Source organism: Bactrocera oleae, chromosome 2, assembly GCF_042242935.1.
Source record: "Bactrocera oleae isolate idBacOlea1 chromosome 2, idBacOlea1, whole genome shotgun sequence".
NCBI classification, from domain to species: Eukaryota; Metazoa; Arthropoda; class Insecta; order Diptera; family Tephritidae; genus Bactrocera; species Bactrocera oleae.
In genome coordinates this window covers 98,687,144-98,708,565 of record NC_091536.1, presented here as the reverse complement: position 1 = coordinate 98,708,565, position 21,422 = coordinate 98,687,144, and the positions used below count along the sequence as shown (strand labels likewise).

General features: G+C 34.7%; 3 protein-coding genes across 6 annotated transcripts; 1 reads left to right on the top strand and 2 right to left on the bottom strand.

The window, feature by feature from the left end:
• Positions 1-3,103: 3,103 nt before the first annotated feature.
• LOC138855875 (uncharacterized protein CG4951-like) lies at positions 3,104-4,761 on the top strand. The gene is made up of 3 exons (XM_070106121.1): positions 3,104-4,182; positions 4,268-4,490; positions 4,551-4,761. Exons 1-3 carry the CDS (start codon positions 3,461-3,463, stop codon positions 4,698-4,700), a joined length of 1,095 nt encoding a protein of 364 aa, XP_069962222.1. The 5' UTR covers positions 3,104-3,460; the 3' UTR covers positions 4,701-4,761.
• Positions 4,762-5,872: 1,111 nt separating this feature from the next.
• Gp93 (heat shock protein 90 Gp93) lies at positions 5,873-9,445 on the bottom strand. The gene is made up of 5 exons (XM_014236168.3): positions 9,230-9,445; positions 9,030-9,119; positions 8,746-8,828; positions 7,252-8,528; positions 5,873-7,150 (listed from the first exon to the last, which is right to left on the bottom strand). The coding sequence occupies exons 1-5, from the start codon at positions 9,267-9,269 to the stop codon at positions 6,247-6,249; spliced, it is 2,394 nt and encodes a 797-aa protein (XP_014091643.2). The 5' UTR covers positions 9,270-9,445; the 3' UTR covers positions 5,873-6,246.
• Positions 9,446-10,274: 829 nt separating this feature from the next.
• dco (discs overgrown) lies at positions 10,275-21,422 on the bottom strand. Of its 4 annotated transcripts, none has more exons than XM_014236156.3 (5): positions 21,282-21,422; positions 19,894-20,008; positions 14,751-15,091; positions 14,204-14,293; positions 10,275-14,138 (listed from the first exon to the last, which is right to left on the bottom strand). In XM_014236156.3, the coding sequence occupies exon 5, from the start codon at positions 14,061-14,063 to the stop codon at positions 12,750-12,752; it is 1,314 nt and encodes a 437-aa protein (XP_014091631.1). In that variant the 5' UTR covers positions 14,064-14,138; positions 14,204-14,293; positions 14,751-15,091; positions 19,894-20,008; positions 21,282-21,422; the 3' UTR covers positions 10,275-12,749. The 4 variants fall into 4 exon arrangements, with proteins under 4 accessions (XP_014091631.1, XP_014091634.1, XP_069962220.1 ...); XM_014236159.3 differs by lacking the exon at positions 21,282-21,422 and adding an exon at positions 20,818-20,836; XM_070106119.1 differs by lacking the exon at positions 21,282-21,422 and adding an exon at positions 20,515-20,661.

Below are 21,422 nucleotides of genomic sequence, written 5' to 3'. Positions count from 1 at the left end.
CTCGTGACCGAAGACTTTCAGATACCACCTATTGCAGAGCAAGATCCCGAGTTGCCTTAGCGTAACTTCGTTCTGGGTATTATAGCAGGTGTTTAACCTCCTACCTGACATATAAAATCTGTCTTTAATGCAACGCGTCCCCGCATGACACTAATCACCTCTGTGTATGCTCAATGAAACAAACTCACCTAACAGCCCTCTCCCTATAGTCCAAACCCGTCGAAACATCCTGGGCCTACCATTAGTTGATTTCAATGACAGTTATTCAATTAGTTCTTTTAAGTACTTCATCAAACTTATCTCTAAATTCTGAGTCTAAGACTGTGATATGCTTGGCACATTGTTCATAGATAAAAATTGTTTGTAATTGTTTTTGTGCATTATTATTGGGAAAACTTTAGTATAACGTCCCACGCTTTCGGGGATAAAATGGGTATGGGCGGATAGAGGAGATCCTCCAGATCAAGAATATATATAGATATAGCCGCGGGAAACTTATAGTTTTCGAGATATTTAGGTTTAAAGTTCAAAATTTTGACTATTTAAAGTACGCATTTTTCCCATTTCGAATGAGTTATACACTTATATTTTCCACTTTTATATCGACTAACACTTCACTAATTCGTTTGTACACATTTATTTTACATTATATAGTGCAAAAATAGTTTAATTCAATAATTAAATTATTGTTAAATTCTATTAATTCTGACAATAACAAAAGGGTTGCAAAATTTCAAATAACCAGTGTTACCTTATCGACATCTTTTGTAATTGAACTGAAAGAAATTAAAACAGACAATACCCCAAATACAGGAATCCAAAACCTAGAGAAATAAACTATTACAAAGCATTGATGTTAAGTATTATGTTATACCCTCTATGACAATATTACTTTTTTCTTGTAGAATTTCTTTTTGCGTTGGCGGCCTTCGGCCGCGCTTCAAAAAAATAACCCTGGTCGGTCCAACACCGGGGTGTATCAAAATATTTTTCGCGCAGAACTTCTTTTTGCGTTGGCGGCCTTCGGCCGCGCTTCAAAAAAATAACCCTGGTCGATCCAACACCAGGGTGTATCAAGGTTTTTTTGCGCAGAACTCCTTTTTGCGTTGGCGGCCTTCGGCCGCGCTTCAAAAAAATAACCCTGGTCGGTCCAACACCGGGGTGGATCAAGGTTTTATTGCGCAGAACTTCTTTTTGCGTTGGCGGCCTTCGGCCGCGCTTCAAAAAAATAACCCTGGTCGATCCAACACCGGGGTGGATCAAGGTTTTATTGCGCAGAACTTCTTTTTGCGTTGGCGGCCTTCGGCCGCGCTTCAAAAAAATAACCCTGGTCGATCCAACACCGGGATGGATCAAGGTTTTTTTGCGCAGAACTCCTTTTTGCGTTGGCGGCCTTCGGCCGCGCTTCAAAAAAATAACCCTGGTCGGTCCAACACCGGGGTGTATCAAGGTTTTTTTGCGCAGAACTCCTTTTTGGGTTGGCGGCCTTCGGCCGCGCTTCAAAAAAATAACCCTGGTCGATCCAACACCGGGGTGGATCAAGGTTTTTTTGCGCAGAACTTCTTTTTGCGTTGGCGGCCTTCGGCCGCGCTTCAAAAAAATAACCCTGGTCGATCCAACACCGGGATGGATCAAGGTTTTTTTGCGCAGAACTCCTTTTTGCGTTGGCGGCCTTCGGCCGCGCTTCAAAAAAATAACCCTGGTCGATCCAACACCGGGGTGGATCAAGGTTTTTTTGCGCGGAACTTATTTTTGCGTTGGCGGCCTTCGGCCGCGCTTCAAAAAAAATAACCCTGGTCGATCCAACACCGGGGTGTATCAAAGTTTTTACGCGCAGAAATTCTGTTTGCGTTGTTTCCTGTATCTAGGGTACAATCTCTCTGTTTATTTTATTTTTCTCGTTCGTTTTATTCGTTTACCAAATATATTAGTATGGCAACACTGATGTTTTGACATTCACAACCATTTTGTTATTGTCAAAATTAATAAAATTGAAGAATGATTTAAATATTGAAATAAAGCTATTTTTGCAGCATCTAATATAAAAAAAATTTCTAAAAACGAATTAGTCAAGTGTTAGTGGATATAAAAGTGAAAAATACAAGTGTATAATTCATTTTAAATAGCAAAAATACGTACTTTAAATAGTTGAAATTTTCAACTTTAAACGTAAATATCTCGAAAACTATAAGTTTCCCGCGGCTATATCTATATATATTCTTGATCTGGAGGATCTCCTCTATCCGCCCATACCCATTTTATCCACGAAAGCGTGGGACGTTATTCTAAAGCCGACCCTTATTATTTAGTAAATTTGAATTACCCGTTCATGACATTGCGATTTTATAAATAAATGTATTAACTATAATAACTAATTTGTATTTTAAGTTAGAATCGAAAGAAATAATCGATTGTTGTGCTCGACTTATCGGTTTTTAGGATCAAAAAATAGAAAATTAAAATCAGAACCGATTCTTTATAAAATGTTTCAATCCCTACTCTTCTGATGTGCAAACTAAATCTTAGAGCTTTCTATTCTGAGAAATCCTCACAACTTATTTGTGACGTTATTCTTGCTTGAACATCATAAGAAACAGCTTAAAAAATTCACCACTTGAGTTGAAAATCGTTGTATTATAAAATGAAACAAAGTAATATAAAGAAATGAACAGTAATGTAACGGATTTCTCGATAAATCGTTTACTTTGTAACTCACTCTTGAGTTCGATCACTGAATTGTTAAAGAAAAAATCTTAATTTAATGACTATACACTTAACTTTATTTCTGATTCCAAAAATTTAACGCTTTACTACCCATTATCTGAGATTACAACTTCGTACTTATATCTCAATTGCTCTTTACTAGGCATCACTCTGATTAGAATTCTCCGGCTGATCATTAACAAAACTTCGTCACTCGAACACTCGGCAACTACGAATACAGCTGTCAAGTTAATTCTGGAAATTAATCGTCGACTCTATTTTGTTATCAGCATCTGTTCGTCACAATATTTTCATTTTTTTCATCTTTTGTTTCAAATCACCTTATCTTTAATTTAGTGCAATAAATATTAGTATATATTAGCAGATATAGGTATTATTATTGGAAATTTTCTGAAACAAAATTGAATGCATTAATTTTATTATAGAGTGTTTTGTTAATCTGTTTGTATTTATGTTGGTGATAGCACAAAGTATTATTTGTATATTAAAACTCCATAAACCCTTCAGGAGGTAACAACTGCTACATTGGTGTTTAATAAACATGAAATCAGATTCATAATTAAGTGAAATTGCATATAAGCGTCCAAAGATCTGTGTAGACGTTTTTCAAATGTCAACTCCAAGCGGTAATACTGAATTGAAGGGCCCAAAATTTTTTTTTATTATTCATCTACAAAATTGTGATTGCTCTTATAAAAAACTGATAAAGTAGCAACAAAATATAGATTAAAAAGGCATGGATAAAGAGAAAAGTAATAATAAAGTAGCAGAAAAGTCGGTATCAAAATATGTGCCGATCATTGATGGGCATTACAGGGAATTACGACGATCAAGCCGCGTCCCTGTGAAAAATCGTCGATATGAATCTGAAGATCTTACTTCCTTAGTTAGAAACAAAAACATATTAAAGGCAAACAGCAAAACTGTCCGTGAATGCTTTGAATCTGACACAAAAAGTGATGAATACGTCACGAGATCATCGGAAGAGATTAGTTTAAAAAAAGAATCAACATTGCGTCGGTCTAATCGTACTAGAAAGCGTTTTCCTTTTCAGTCAGACTACATCAAATCTACATCAACAACTAAAAAGAAGAAAGCGCGGCCAGTCAGCAAAGATAAGCGAGACTGCTTTTATTCTAAAACGGAGAATGATGCGTCTAAGTTGACATCGCCACGGAAAAAATGTCAACGAGAAGAAAAAGATGATGCCGTTGACCAGCATAAAAGTCAGTCAAGAAAACACGATTTGATAAAAGATTCCAAATTAAAGAAGTCACTTTTCAAAATAACCAATGAATATAACGAAAATAACTTGAAAAACGTAAAGCAAATAGTGTATCCTACTGCAGAGGAAATAGCCGAAAATAAGCGCAGAGAACGGGAACAGATTAGAGTAAATAGGAAAATGAAAGCAATGTTAGAAAATCTCGTGCAAGTACCTGAAAAAGTCTCAATATTGTAAGTAAATTCACCTAAATATTTCAACGTAAGCTACTAGAAGCCAGCCAGTAAACAAAATAATACTTAAGTAATTTTTTTACAGGTCACTCCATAACATGACCTCTGATGAAATTTTGAATACTCTTCCTAAATACAAAGATCAACTAGATATTATTTTCCGTGAACTGCGCTCAAAGCGGAGAGTAGACGATTACAAAGGAATCAACCACTATTCTGTTATAGAGTTGATCGATGATAAAAAACAACAGAAGATGATGCAGAAACTTGGCGAAGTATATGAGGCCGAACAAGATGGAATATCTTTGGTTGGTAACTACATTCGCTTAAATACATAAAATAATATACAAATAATTTCATATATCTAGTCCCCTACGCTATTCGCTAATGCGTTGATGCCCGAATGGCTGGTTCATATATTCAAGGATAAGTATAAATTTTCCCATACTGAAGCCGTATCCCATTTAAATAAACAACTACAATATATGCAATGCTTGGATGTAGACGATTATCACTGATACAGGAGATATTTGTATATAAATAATTTGTAAGATAAAAGAAAGCCGAAATTAATTTTTTTTTAATTGTATGCAAATTTTTTCACATGCTTTTAAATGTGCCAACTTAAAAAAAATTTTTTACATTAAAAATAAATATTTTTATTTTCAATATAAAAAAGAAACGCTATTTCGTTATGTACCCGTAGAGCGTCCGAACCACAGCACAGAAATACGTGAAGATTTGCAAAGTTATTTGTTTACTCCTGCAGAAGGTCTTAACTGAGGCCTTTTTTTGTGCAAAATTACCGACATACATATGTACATATGTATTAAAGAAAGTCGTGTTAGTTACACTATTTATAACTTAAGAACGGTTGAACCTATTTAGTTGAAAATTGATGGCAAGGTAGCTTAGAACCAGGGGATGGACATAGGGTACTTTTTTATATATTTGTGTTAAAAGTCAATTAAATTAATAATTAAAAAAATATATTTTTAATCATAAGTATGTATTCAAAATTCATTCAGGAATCATTTGAATATTTCATTACTTCAAACTCGCTACTGCGAGTAATTTTTGAATATGTACAATATATATATGGATGGCACATCTAAACGGCACTATTTTTGAAAAGTTTTAACCCGATATCTTAATTGGCTCTCAATTTCTGTACGGTGAAGTGTCAGAATCAGAAGTTTAAAATTGTTTTGTAAGAGAAGTAGGCGTGGCTGTAGGCCGAATTCGCAACGTTCCCACAAAAGTCGGGTCTACGTAACCCGATTTTGATTCGGCCAAGGACTGTCAACTCGGCATTCTGCCGCTACAACAACAACAACCGAATTCACACACCGTAATATGGGAATGAACCAAATTTCGACAAAATTGGGCAAGTAGGTCATAAAAAATGGATTCAACGAGAATTTCAATAGGATGGACAGACTCTCAACCAAATTTGAACTTGCCACTTCGACCTGATAGCCGTGTATACCGTACTTAAGTCCATATCTATCTCGATTAGTTTTAGGTGATACAAACAACCGTTAGGTTAACAAAACTATTATACTATGTAGCAACATGTTGCGAGTACAAAAAGGGGCGTAGCAGCGCACGCCAAGTACAGCTTGTTTGCAATAATGTAAAAAATATATGAATTCAAAACCATTCAATCAAGGCAATAAAATATCAACAATTTTTTAGAACAAAATATTTTATTTGAATTTGTTTTTTATTTTAATTCTAGATTACAAGTAGAAAATATTTTCCATTATTTTAAGAAATTTATGTAGGTATGTAGATACCAAAATTGAGCACTAAAAATGCGCTTTGTGGAAATGTATTAATCGCTTTCTGAGATAGTATATAATATTACCTTGTGAGTAGCGACTTTGCCTTGCCCTTCTTATTTCGATCACTAAATAAAATATAATTTCAGAGTATGATGCAGAAATATACATGCAATGCAGGCGAAATGAAGAACGGGATCAAACTGGAAAAAATCAGTCTACTATTTATAAAAAAAAGTTTATAATTTTATCTAAAGACCTAAACTTAAAATGCCCTAATTTAGAGTTCATCGTGAACGTCATCATCCTCGCTGTCTTTGTTTTCGAATGTATTGTCATTTTCCTCATCGTTTCCAGTATCGGCAGCAATATCCTCATCATCCTCATCCAGCTCGATTTGTTCATCTAATGGTACTCCCAGAGATTGGCGCATCATTTTTTCGATGGTGTCTGCAAAATCCGATGTCTCTTGCAGCATAAAGCCTGAACGCAAAGTGGCCGTGCGGAACATCATTACAGCCATGTCCTTCGCTGTATTGTCGGCCTCATCAGCTTCGACGCGGCGCAGGAGTTCACGAATAAGTGGATGACGGGGATTTATTTCTAATGTTTTTTTCTGATTCAAGTAGTAGCTACGCTGTGGATCATCTGACTTTTGGTGTGCATTGGACAAAGCCAATCTTTCCATGTTACCAGTCCAACCGAACATTCCAGCAACGAGTGCACATGGTGAGTTACTAAGGCGCTCTGAAACTTGTGCCTTCAAAATTTTATCCTTAAGTGCCACTTCATTCAACCATTTCACGAGTGGTTCAAATGTTGATTTAAGTTCTTCAAATCTGGATTTGCTCTTCTCGGACTCGTTTAATTTAAATCCTTCCTTGGCAACATTTTGGAATTTCTTACCATCGAATTCAGGAAGAGCAGAAATGCAGTATTCATCAACAGCCTCAACAAGGTAAAGGACTTCATAGCCCTTGCTTAACAGGCGTTCGACAAAAGGTGATTTTTCGACTTCGGCACGGTTAGCACCTGCAATAAAGAATATATGTTCTTGTTTGGCCTTCATACGTTCAACATATTCCGCCAGCGATGTGAGATCTTTTCCATTGGATGATTGGAATCGCAAAAGTTTGGCGAGCCGAGAACGATTACTGGGGTCTTCCATGATACCGAGTTTAATGCTAGAAATTGGAAGAAAATGTATGAAGACTACTTTTCAAAAAAGAATACAATATCTAAAATTAACATTTGCTAGATTTATTTTAGTATCTTCTTTACTTACTTGGTTGAGTATTCTTTCCAGAGTTTGCTGTAGTTGTCCTTATCGATCTTTTTAATCATGTCTAGAACCTTGCGAACCAACTTCTTCTTTATAACCTTAATTAATTTATGCTGCTGAAGTGTTTCACGCGAAACGTTCAAAGGCAGATCGTCGGAATCAACAACACCACGAATGAAGTTCAAGTAATTGGGCATCATATCATTAAATTCGTCGGTTATAAAAACACGACGTACATATAATTTTATATTATCAGCTTTGGTGCCATAACGATTGAAAGATTCTGATGGCTGTACTTTTGGAATGTATAATAAGCTCTTGAAAGTAACTTCTCCTTCAGCAACAAAATGCGTGTGTGTTAGAGGTTCGCTGCTGTCTTTGGTAAGTGTTTTATAAAACTCTGTGTATTCATCCTCGGTGACATCGGCTGGTTTTCGAGTCCAAATAGGTTTACTGTCGTTGATTAGTTGCCAGTCCCAAACAGTCTTGGATACTTTCTTTGTCTTAGGCTTGTCGGCGTTTTCGGATTCTTCCTCCACCTTAGCGTCATCATCGCTATCTTCTAAATTGTCTTCAGCCTTCTCCGGCTCCTCAGTTGTGGAATCGTCTTCGATTGGCACATCTTCCTCAAGAGTTTTACTTGACCACATTAAAATCGGAAAATTTATGAATTGAGAATATTTGCGGATTAATTCCCGTACAGTATCCTCCTCAAGGAAATCTTGGGCTTCCTCCTTCAAATGCAACGAAATAATAGAACCTCGTTTAAGGGTGTCACCACGAGGGTCTTCAACAATACTGAAACTGTTAGCATCCGATTCCCAAATGTATTGTTTATCAGCGTTATGCTTTGTAGTAACAACTACACGATCGGCAACCAAGAAAGCAGAGTAGAAACCAACACCAAATTGTCCAATCATGTCATTGAGGTCTTGGCCAGATTCTGTTTTCGTGGTATCTTGCATTTTAGATAAGAAATCGGCAGTGCCCGATTTAGCGATTGTACCTAAATTGTTGATCAGGTCTTGATGAGTCATACCAATACCAGAATCCATAATATGTAAAATTTTATTTTCTTTATCAGCCTTAATGCGTATATTCAATTCTGGATTAGTATCCAATTCACCCTTGTTCGTGAGGGCAAGTAAGCGTATTTTATCGATAGCATCAGAGGCATTGGAAATCAATTCTCGCAAGAATATTTCCTTGTTTCGGTACAGTGAGTTTATAATGAGTTTCATCATGCGATTTACCTCCGTCTGGAATGTAAATTTTTCCGCCTATGCAACATAGAAAATTTGGGAAAATGAATCAATAATTATTCGCTTTTTTAAATCAAAACGTATTTGTTGAAAACTTTTTCCCTAGAACTAACCTCACATCCCAAATACCGGACGTGGCAAATAATACTTATTCGTAACCCAAAAACAACAGTACCAATAGAACCAAATACTTCATACATAATAAGCAAAAATCAAATATCTAAGCTTTACACACCTTCTCTCGGACCTCCTTCATCTGTGCAACACTCAAACCATCCAACTTTATGGCCTCTTCCTCACGCTTGAGAGCTTCAGCATCTGAACGAAAATTTAATTAAAATTCAATTTTTATAAAAATACAAATTATAAATGCAATCTCCGGATATTTTAGCAGTGACGTGTGCAAATCGTCGCGACCAGAACTATTGGGCGATATCAACTTATTTATATTGATAGCAAGTGAAGGGTTATATCTTCTACGACGTATCTACATACGTATACAAATGTGATTTGCCTTACCTGTTCTGGAACCTTCCTTGAAAGAACCTAAATCCAAATCAATAGTTTCTACATCTTCTGTGCTTTCATCTGCTACAATCTCTCCTACACCTATAAACAAAATGTGATATTTTTGGTAATATTAGATACTATTCGACTTATAATAGAAAGATTTGCGATTTGCCGGTATACGCGGTTGAAGCAAAAGTAGGCAAACTAACCTGCTAAAAGAAGCAAGGCCAACAACAATAAATACTTCATTTTATAGTGCAGTAATCCACTTGAAGAATTTTTTGTTATTTTATGATGCGGTTAATACAATTAATAGACAACTTCCAAAAATTGCAGAACTCCTTTTATTACTAGATATTCGCGACAATGATTGAAACAAATTGAAACAGTTCCAACTAACACTCAACTGCAAAATAATACACAATGTACGGTGGTTAATATTCATCCAACTGTTCTCTCAGACATGTTTCTTTGCTACGAACAGGGTTGCATTGAATGGTTTACACAGATTCGTCTAATATTTAAATACCCTTTACCTTATTTCGTTTGCCTTGAGACTAATTTCTTTCATTATTTAAGGCAATTCCATTTTATTAGATCATTCAAGCATACTTAATACATTGCTTAATTTCGATATATGCAGTCTTAAAACTACAAATGGTAATATATTTTTTTGATGTCATAGTTACACATAACACTTTTACAATAAAGAGAGCCACTACAAATGTCGTGCAATGATTGGTCCAAATCATATAAATATTTAGTACAGCTCATAACCAAATCTGTTATCGATAATTATCTGATTATGAGGTTTGGGTTTCTCTATAAATTCATAAATTTATTACACTGTGCCAATTGGACAAAACTTACCAAATTAAAAAAGGGCGTATTAAGAGATGAAGTAAAAAAAAAAAATAATGCTCAGTAACATTCTCTGGTAAAACGTTTGAAATACTTAGACGCCCACAAAAATGTTAATTGCTTTTTTGGTATAAGTTTTCCTTTGAACCGCTAAAGCGACCTTGTAATGTTTTACCATGCTACGAAAATGTTTTTCACTGAATTAAGTTTTAACAAGAATGACACAAATGAATGCTTGACCAAGTCCAAACATTAAACCTAGTATAAAGGTATGAATATGCAATGGGGTTTTGGAAACCTTTTGCACGACAGTTATTCCATAACACTGTTACCCATCCAACATACTTACGTACACAGAAAAAAAGAATGAATGAAAATGAAAAACTTGGTGGATACTTTTAGTTCATATAATTACGTTTTATTTTCATATCTCGTATTTATATGCATTGAATTGAATTAAATTAAATATTTATCAGTTACTAATAGCTAATTAGGGACTCCATCTGCGTGTCCTTTGTCGTTTGTCTGTTGCATTAATTATTAAAGATACATTTAGTTGTTTTCTTTTTGATGTTTTTATGTTTCAGTTTTTAAGGTATTATATATTTATAATTTTTGTTTTTATGTTTCTTATGAAATATGTATTTAGATATATTACATTTCTAGCGCATTCTAAATAAATTTATTTCGTAATTAAATAGTTTACATATAACTACTTATAGTAAGTTTTGTTTTAATTAAAATTAATAAATGTTAAGCTTTATTCCACATTTGTATATTTATACACATACATATATGCATATATGTATTTTCTTATATATTTAAATGTAAGATTTTGTATTTATTTTACTTGGCTCTATCAAATATTTTATTTTTATTGCATTAATAATTATTTTGCATTTTATACGTGGTTTTTGTTATTAAAAAACGAGCTTGGATTTATGCATTAAAATCATTGACAACGAAAAAAATATGCCCTTTATACATATGTATATAAAACATTCCATATTTCTTACTTAACATTTTCAAGTAAACAATATATAAAGATAACTTTAATCATAATTATGTTCTTAAATTTTGTTATTTATATAAACCTTGTTTCTGGAGCAATTGATTTTTTGATTGATCTTTAATCTCTAGCATTTGGTTCCAATTTTTCAGTATGTATTCGAGCAAAAGAAAATTTATAAGCAAAATAATGTATTAACACCATATTAGGCTTTTATAGGGAAATTATAATTTTAAATGCAGATGTCAAAAATACATACCTACTTTTTTTTAGCACACAAACTTTATTATAAACAATCACTGTGTTACTTTCGAAGCATTATTATCAAAAGCCCGTTTGTATTTCATTCTTCCGTTTGTGTGCATTAATTACAATATATACATATTTATAATTTTAATAAAGCTGTACGAAATATACGTATTTCAGAGATATTCAATTAAATTTCAAACGACAAAATTATCTTTTTTTTAACCATTATGTTAATTTCATTAAATGAGGAAAGCGAGCAACGTGCTTGTTAAAATGGTTCCAAAGTTTTGTAAAAACTCTTGTTCAAAGTTAAAATATATTGACATATTTATAAAATTGGATTACAATTGGCTTGTATGATTCTAAAGCAATCGTATCTTACAATATTCAACATATTTCACTTCCATGTAACAAAAGGAGCTTTTAAAGCTCCGTTTAATAATTTCAGCAGAAATTAAAAGAAAAAATAATTTTTAATTCTCAAAATAAGGTATTTTTTCAAATATTTTCTCTGTTTTTAATATAAAAAAATTAATAGGTATGAAACTTAAAGAATGATTATATATAAATATACATACAATGCAAAACTATTTGTGTACGTGTATATTTTGGGTGGATGAGTTCAGCTACAGCAAATGTCGTTTATAGATTTATTTCTTCACAGCTACATCTATTAATTTTTCAATCATATATAAGTATATAGAGTAGTATTCATCACATTTAGCACGAATTACAAATTTTATATGTAGCATCGAATTTCACAAAGTTGGTCCATAGTATGCTCATCCAATGGTTTTTGTGTTATAATTATTGTTAGTGTTAGTTACATACATCGTTTCATTTTGCTATTTTTAAGAATACCCCCTAGTTATTTGTTTTACTACTTCAATTGTGTACGTTTCATTTTGTCGAATGCCCCACTTAATTTTTGTTAATGTTCTTCCTTAATTTCAGATTTGCAAACAATGTCTAAAGGAGCAGTTTCGATTTAGGAATATAAACTTAAATATTAAAGGTATCTTATTATATATTTAAGCATTTATGTATATATGCAATATACATTCTGGTATATATATATAAAGTGTGTGGATGTGCACTTACATCGAATACAAACAATATGTATTCAGATTCTCGTTTATTTACGGATTAATTGAATGTATTTAGTTGTTGTTTTGCGCCGATGCGTTTGTTGCGCTAACTAATCAGTTTACTGCAGTTCTTTTTATAAATAAGTTGGCATTACTAATGCTTACGTTTGTAATTTTTATAATAATTATTTTTCTTTGATTGATGTAAAATAATATCGCTGAAAGTGTTCGTTATAAATGTGGGATGGGGATTTTTTAAGATCACAAGTAATCTGCTTGCCACTTTTTTGCTGTCATTGTTTATTGGTCGTTTCTTATTTTTATCGCAGAACTGCGATGTCTACAACGACTGTCATTACTCAGTGAGTAAAGTGAATAAACGAATTTCAAAATCTAAAACTGCTAAAACTAGATGAAGACGACCTGACCTATGCTCTATTAACTAGTTTCAATTATGTATATATATATATATATATATATATATGTATATAAGTATGTAGCTGAAATCTAAACAATAAAATATTATTTCGCGTTTCTCACGTCGTTGACAACGCTCGGTTGCACACATCCGACACCGCCGCCACCACCACCACCTGGACGCATGCGAATCGATGGACGTCGTTCGGGTGTATCGTAAGGAGGACGCGATGAGTTTGTGGCCGCCATTGAATCATCCATATTTAGACCGCCACCACCAGTGCCACTGCCCACAACCATTTGGGAAGTGCCGCCACCTCCGACCATTGCCCCGCTACTACTGACCAATGTCTGTGCTCCACCGCCCGAATTCATGATTTGTGCACTACCTATGGCAGCGACACCACTAGCTATCTGTTTTTGATTGTGTTGATGTTGTTGCTGCTGCTGTGTTGCAGACGCTTCTTGTCCCTGTTGGCATTCACCACCACCATCCTGATTCTGTTGTATGGCTTGTGGATTGCGAGGGCCTCCAAATTTAAGCAGGTTCCAGTCGAACACGTAGTCGTAAGTAAAGCCAAGACGATGGAATAAATTACGAAAGAGTTTTCTTAAATAACAGTAATCCGGCCGCTGTTCAAAGTGCATTTGTCGGCAAAAATTCAAATAATTTACAAATTCGCTGGGGAAACCTTTGCACAATGACAATATCGTCGTCGAAAGTTTCTTTTCCGAAATGCGTTCGTATTTTTGACGCTTGTTAGCAGCCTTCAAACCTTGCCATGGCAGTGCACCCAAATTGAAATACATCAGCACGTAACCAAGGGATTCTAAATCGTCACGGCGAGACTGTTCAATGCCCAAATGTGTATTGATCGACGCATAGCGGGCAGTGCCAGTGAGATTTTTATTTTCCCGGTATGGTATGTGTTTCAGTGAGCGGGCGTCGCGGAATTTTTTCGCTAGTCCAAAGTCAATTATATAAACAAGGTTGCCCTTCTTACCCAAACCCATGAGGAAGTTGTCCGGTTTTATATCTCGGTGTATGAAGTCACGAGAGTGTATGTAGTCTATGCGTGATATCATCTGATCGGCGAGTAATAGAACCGTTTTCAATGAGAAACGTCGGGAACAGAAATTAAATAGGTCCTCTAATGATGGACCTAACAACTCCATCACCATCACGTTGTAATCACCTTCCGAGCCACACCAGATAATACGAGGTATACCTATGCCGCCCTGCATGGTTTTATAAAATTTCGACTCGATGTGGAGTTGAGGATGTTTCGTACGAATGCATTCTAGTTTTATGGCAACTTCTTCGCCCGTATTGATTGTGGTTCCAAGATAAATATCTCCAAATGATCCTGAGCCAATTTTACGGCCCAAGCGATATTTATTTCCAACCCGCAATTCCATATTTTTACAAAACAATGATCGCTAAAGGCTATTTATTTCTCTTGTAACTGATGTGTGAAGTTATGGTTTTCGGCGCTGAAATAAAAAAATATATATAGTTAGTTATTGAGAGCTACACAAAGAATTTCGATTGATTAAACCTTTTTAACGTGGAATCAATGGTGCTATCAATTATGAATGACTTCTTCGAGCAGTGCGTCGTTTAGGTTTTCGGTTGTAGAGTTCATAAACTAAAAGGTAAGGAAATATTTGTTATTTACTGAAATTTAGCAAGAGAAAAGAAAAAAATTTAAATAAAATAAAAAAAATTTATATTAGCTCGTTCGAAAATTGAAATTGTCATACGGTTTTTAAACTCAAACAGATATGCCTTTGAATGTGAATATATTTAAAGATATATTAATACACACACATTTCAAATTTCTCACAATACTGCTCTTTAAGCACTTAAATTTTGAAAATTTATTGTATTTAGTACATAGTTCGTTCCCTTAATATGAAAAAATGTTGTTTCTAAATTTCAAACTTTTTGAAATAAGTTTATATTGGTAGCACACTTAAAAAGAAAAAGCCATAAAGCATTTATGTCAGATTGTTATTAAAAAATTTAGTGAAACTACCTACCTTCTTCTACTTATTTTTTACGTTGGTCACAATATTGAAAATATATACACATATAAATCTTACCGCGTTGTATTTTTTGTTGCCTCTAGTGCCGATGAAAGAATGGAACGGTATAGTAATGAACTCTATGTTGCGAATGGTGTTGTATTGTGGCAGTGTGTGGTGAAGAGAAAATAACGGGATTTGCGTGAGGCGTCTGGTTTGCGGCTATCTGTTAGTTTTTGAACTGTATGTAAAACTTAGATCCTTAATCCCGCTTCAGACTTTTACGCTGATCTTCCTAAGACAAACCGTTTTTGCTTATGAAATACATATTCCACTACGAGTATTTACTGAATGGAGCCATCAATTAATTGTCAGGTTTGTAGTTTGGCTGTCGAATTGAGTTTTGCTCCGTTTTAGCTCTGAAAAATATGGGAAAACTTAAATTGTCAATAAGTTTATAGAAACAGATTCCGGAGAAAACCTTTAGTTAAATGTTTATTCCTTCATTTATTGACACATTTCAGTATACAAGTGATGTCGACTAATAATAGTTCAATATAAAAATGTTTTATTCAGAACGCCTTTACGTGTTCGGAGGTAAATGTTAGCATATGTCATCAGGTAATATTTCTAGGTCCTCGAACTTCAGAATAATAGGTGTGCACAAACGATGCGAAGCGCAATGCTATAGAAGGAATTCGTCTTATTCCCACAACAATTAGGTCTACGTTACTGGAACAATGACAGTCAGCACGGCAATATTGCTCAAATTAATATGAGAGAACAATAACAGCGCGGCCTGTCCAATCTATTAATCAATCAATACCTTTATTGCCTTGAGAACCCTACCCGAAATTGAGAAGAAACACAGGAAGCTTGGCTTAACATTTCTGGATATTACATGGGTGAAGATAATGGCAGATATTCGAGGATATATATTATGGAACAAAAATTACAAGATTTCATTCACTTAACTATCTGTAAGTACGATATTCTAATGAAATTAACGTTTTTTTTTTGTGATAATGAGATCCTAATTTTGAATTGGAAAGTAAAAAAAAAGTGTATTGACTAACTTTTTCGCAATTTGTGGCCAATAGAAATGTTCGTATATTGAAGTAAACCAATCAGAGGCCAAATTTCGACTGCTGAGTAGGAATCGAAGTGCTGCTCAGCCAAGGCGTGTCCCATCGATGAAAACAAATGGTAATCGGAAGGTGCCAAGTCTGGTGAATACGACGGGTGGGGTAGCAGCTCCCATCCAAGTACTTTGATTGTATCCTGAATTAAATTTTCATCGCCAGGGACAGTTTGATGCAAAACTAATTTTTTTCGTCTCTTTGAAGTGTGATTTTCCATTTGTCTTTCATTCAATTCATGTGGCACCCATTTTCCAGAATTTCGGATCTGTCCCTGAACTTTCAAACAGTCTGAAATTATTTGTTGTATTTAACATGACTACCATTTGCTTTTGACTCAAGTAACATCTTCATCCAATATTGGTCTTCCACGTTCTTCATTTCTCATATTAAAATCATTATCTCTGAACCGTTGAAACCATCTTTTGCATGTTGCTTCTGATAGAGCATGATCACCATATGCTTCCACAAGCATTCGATGTGACTCTTTTCTTCAAATGGAAACAAAAAGTTAATGCCTTCCGCAAATCATCACTTTCCGTTATAAAATTTGACAATTTCAACACAATGAAAAAATATGATGTTGTTTGTTCAATGACTGTAGATAACATTTGCATCTTAATGCTCAGTTTATACCGGTACACTGTAAGTGACTCGGAAGTTTTAATTTAAATTTGTCGTCCTTAAAGCAACACCTAGCAGCAGGGTTGCTCTGTATCCTCCTGCGATGTGCTGGCATCGAGTCCAACGCGGGCTCGAGGAATTCTTCTGCTGTATTTCCGCTAAACGGCTCCATTCAAACTCCACCTCGGTTAGGTTGAATACATCTAATGGAAGGAGGCATCTTAAGACCTGCTCAGGCTTTAAGACCCATTGGGAGTGGACCGCGAGTTACGTGGCCCTATGCTGCCAACGCACTACTGCGACACCTGCCTCAATGGTTGTGCAATTTGCACTGTGTTGCCGCGCTGCAGCGCCACTGCAGTCGAGTGGCCAAGAAAGGACCTACACGGCCCTAAGCTTACACAGGCAGCATGACTCTTAGTCTGACCAATCCCATTCCTAAGGACGTCATCGTTGTCGAGGGTCAATTCCACAAGGTGTTCGCTGTTGCTACTGCTCGCTTCATACCGGCTGGAAGAATCGCGGAACTCCGCTCTAATTTCCCAGTCGAGGCAGCTGTATTAGCCAACGAGCACGACACTTAGTTTGGAAATTAGGCAAATGGTAAATCAGCATAAGCGGACAAAATGCCACATTAACCGTCCTGTTATATTAATACAAAAACAATCGTTTATGTTGAATTACGATGGAATATTTCATTGATATCTCAAAACTTGAAAACAAAATTTACATATATATGTATGTACGTACTGTTATGTTTGGGATGTGAATTTTTAGAACTTACTTTTTATAATATGTATGTATATTGTATATTTGGAACATTTTTTGTATAAAATCCTTTACCGACCTTCAGTAAAAATTTCATGACATTTCATCTATTGGAAGTGAAGTTATGGCGTTTAAGTGCGAGTATGTTTTTGTCATCGGTGCGAAAATGAGCTTAGAACAAATAGCCAACATTAAATTTTGTATTAAAATTGGTAAAACTTTTACCGAAATGTTTCAATTGATGAAACAAGTTTATGGCGATGATTGCATATCCCGTAGCAGAGTGCACGAGTGGCTTCAACGTTTTAAAAGTGGTCGTGAGGACATAAATGACCATGAACATGTGGGCCAACCAAAATCCGTGTTCACCGAAAATTCCATCGAAACTGTGCGTGAATTCATAAAAAATCAAAAAATGAATTTGTTCCACCTGGCCAAAACGTTAATGCGGTATTCTACTTTGGAGTTTTGAAGCTTTTGGTGCGCCGTATTCGACGTGTTCGGCCCGAATATCGCGAAGATGGAAGTTGGCGTTTGTTGCACGATAATGCGCCGTCTCATCGATCGACGCTTGTGCTCGATTATTTGACCAAAAATCACATTTAACAATCAACCACTCCCCATATTCACCTGATATGGCACCGTGCGACTTTACCTTTTCGGAAAAATGCCAGACGTGGAGGTCATTCAAAAGGCTTGCACCGGCATACTGGCATTTTGGACCGTGCAAAAGCCTGTATTAAAGCAGAAGGAGACTATTTTGAATAAAATTAATTGATTTTGCCGATAAAACCATTTATTGTCTTTTTTTTAAAGTCCTGTTTACTTTGGAACGCACCTTGTACAAATGTCATTACATTTTTAAATCGACCTTAAAATTACATAGGGTTTACTAACCTCAATAAAATAGATCTTTTAACAATTGTGCTTATTTTGGTTTTTAATAATAAACGTTAAGTGAACTGTTGCTAAACTATAACTATATAAACAAATAATACGAAAAAATCAGCATCCACACACGCATTATCGATCGCCTCATCTACAACAAACAGCTGACGAAAGCAGCTGGAAGAGGAATTGGGAAAAGAAAGCAAAACCAACTACTGACGTCAACAAAAGGCAATAACATAATAGAAAACAAAGAAAACGGATATTCTCCTTACACATTTAATGAAGACTGCGTCGCAGTAACAATACAGTTTCGTTAAATTTCCGTTTCCGACTTTATATAAACTAACTCCAATCCAACGAAAATTTTATTTTATACGAGTACAATACTTACTGGGTTAATAAAAGGAAGCAGTAGTAGCAAAAGGCGTAAAAGTCCATATTCTTCTTAACCAAAAATTTTTAAATAAAAACCCAATCCCTTGCCGCTAATCATCATTGAATAAAGAAATAAAACGTCCCTGAAGTAATTGCCGAGTTGACAGTACTTGGCCCGATAAAAGGGTAAATTTTAGAATAGCATCTCCCGATGTGGAATAAAAATGAGTATGTACGGATATTGGAGATCCCCCAGATAATTGCCGTTGAATTATGGATTTTGAGATATTTGCATTTAAAGTTACTTAGACCAGACTGTCGTGGGAACGGCAATGATGACTTTTTTACGACACTGATATTTTCAAATTCCGTTCAAGTGCACAAATTTTCGGTCATTATAACTGCGTGCAATTGTTATTATTACTGTCTATATAAAGACAAAGCTAAACTAACTATACATATAGGCATTTGTATTAATTTTATAAGTAAGCAAAAGAAATGTGTAATTCCTTAATTCGAGTTGACAATAAACACAGCTATGGATGTGGCTGATTTCATGATGGGATAGCTAGGGCGCTTACGTTCAGAAGCAATGAAAAACTACATTATATACATATAAAATATTTAAATCCTTGGAATTTGCATTCCATGTATTAACTCAAACGCATATTTTCGTTAAGTTGCATTTATACCTCCTATTCGATGGTATATTAATGGTATATATATATAATATTACAATTATCATTAGATGCATACTCTAATGGGGCCCCAAGAGTTTCACAATATTATTTTACAATTTTGGTCCGGTTAAAAAAACTCACCATACGTACTTTAGTACCACCACAGCCCCACATAATAACAATATTAAAATTACGAAGAGTATAAAAACCCCTACGAGTTTTTTAAAAGATAGACGAATGATAAAATTATATTTATAAGGTTGTGTCAATAGCTCAAAAACAATTTGTTAAAAGTGTTTTAATTCATAATGTTAATGAAAATATGATTTTGGAGTGATAATAGAATACGAATAGATTGTAAATTCTACAAAATCATTTAATGTGAACAAAAAAAAACATTTTTTATGGCCTTAAGTTACTTTTTCAAAAGATGAAGCACGCTATGAAGTAACATAAACCTATATAATAGAATCATTGATATACCTCAATACTCTATTAATGACCTATTTTCATTTTTAAAACAATTAAAACTGCTAAAATATAAAATACAATAAGTTCACTTACAGTCAATGGCCTTGCATTGACGACGACAACCAGATGTGTTGACACCCGCAAAAGGCATAAGCAGAGCTAAAAATTGTATTACGCTAAACTGATACAAATTAAACTGAAAACCATATAAACTGCTATAAATATAATAAGTCAAATATGTGCGCTTATATTTGTTATTATATTAATACTTACATTTTCTTTAGTCGCGTTGTCTGCTCTTGCCGAGTATTTATTTTGGAAATTGAGGGATATAATAAAGATGCACCTGACACCAAAAGCTCACACACACTCCACATTCATTAGATACCTCGACCAGAGAAAAGAGAAATTAAATTCTTTTATTTTCACAATTTGTGATTAAGAAAGGTTTAAACATATTGACGGAGATTATTTTATTTTATGCAAGTGTATTGAAGCGAATAAAAGGTGATCTGAACCGATGTTCACGACGATTTCAACGATATGTAACAACGGGTAATGGACATGGTCACGACAAAGTTGTCTAGTACGACTGTGCTGAAAATACTGCGAATCCGCATATATCGCTAGCATGAATTGATAAATGGGTATTTATTTCACTAGACGGTAAGTAAAGATGATACAATTTATATAAGTTTAGTCTATCTGCTTATGTTTGTCGTAGTAGTTATCGAAGGTAGGTGTTTTAAGCGTCAAAACATTTTTTTTATATGCTTAACTACGACTCTTCGTTCAAGCAGAATCCACGCACGCACGCACGCACAAATCAAGAAATTATCGTTCACGAATATTTCAATACTTCACACTTATTTAGTAGATGAATAGGTTTAAAACCTTTCTTCGGACATAAAGCCCACTTATTCACATTAGTTCTTTGCCAAAATTTTAATTTGTAAAATAATCACAAAAGATTTTCGAAGTCGCCTCGTTGGAATAATTTTGTCCGTCCGTTTGTTAATCTTCCGAACTTGTCAGCGCTATCTATGGTTGAAAACAGTAAATTGCTATTTCTGTATCGTTTCCACTCATTCATTTTGAATTAAGAAAACCTTTGGCCATCTTACTTGCGCATACATAAACAACAATAGTGTGTGCAGCAGCTCGTTGGCCTCAATCGACGATGGTATTCGCATTTACCTTCGAATTCGAATGTAAACGGACAGGGTTACCGTTACCAATTGTTGGTGTAACCAATTAAATGACTAATTGGAATAGGTTTTGGCGCTAACGGAGCTACTGTCTATACATAAAAGGTAATTCTTATCGAACTAATTGAATTCTTATTACTACTTGGCTTTTTCACACGTATAACTCAATTTGTCATTTAATGGCTACAAGGCAAGGTAACCCTGTTTTAGACATTTAGTATTTCGAATACTTTTCTTTATTTTGCTTCAACGTCGCCGTGGCTGCTATAACCCAATCTTCGAAACGAAATGTTTTTCGCCACTTCGCATTTTTTTTTACTTTTTTCGTTCACTGAATATCCTATATTGGTGACTCTCCACAACACATGCTAAATTCTTAGGTTACACATATCGATTGAAAATAAGGGTCACACGCGATTTCAAGTTATAGGCACAACTTCCTTTCACACTTACGTTTCTTTTATTATTTATCCGTATATTTGTTGTAAATTAATTTAGAATATCACTCAATTTAATCTTTTCAATAAGACTTTGCCATTTCAGGCTATCGAACAGAATTTCAGTGTTGAACAATTATGAATTGTAAATTAAATG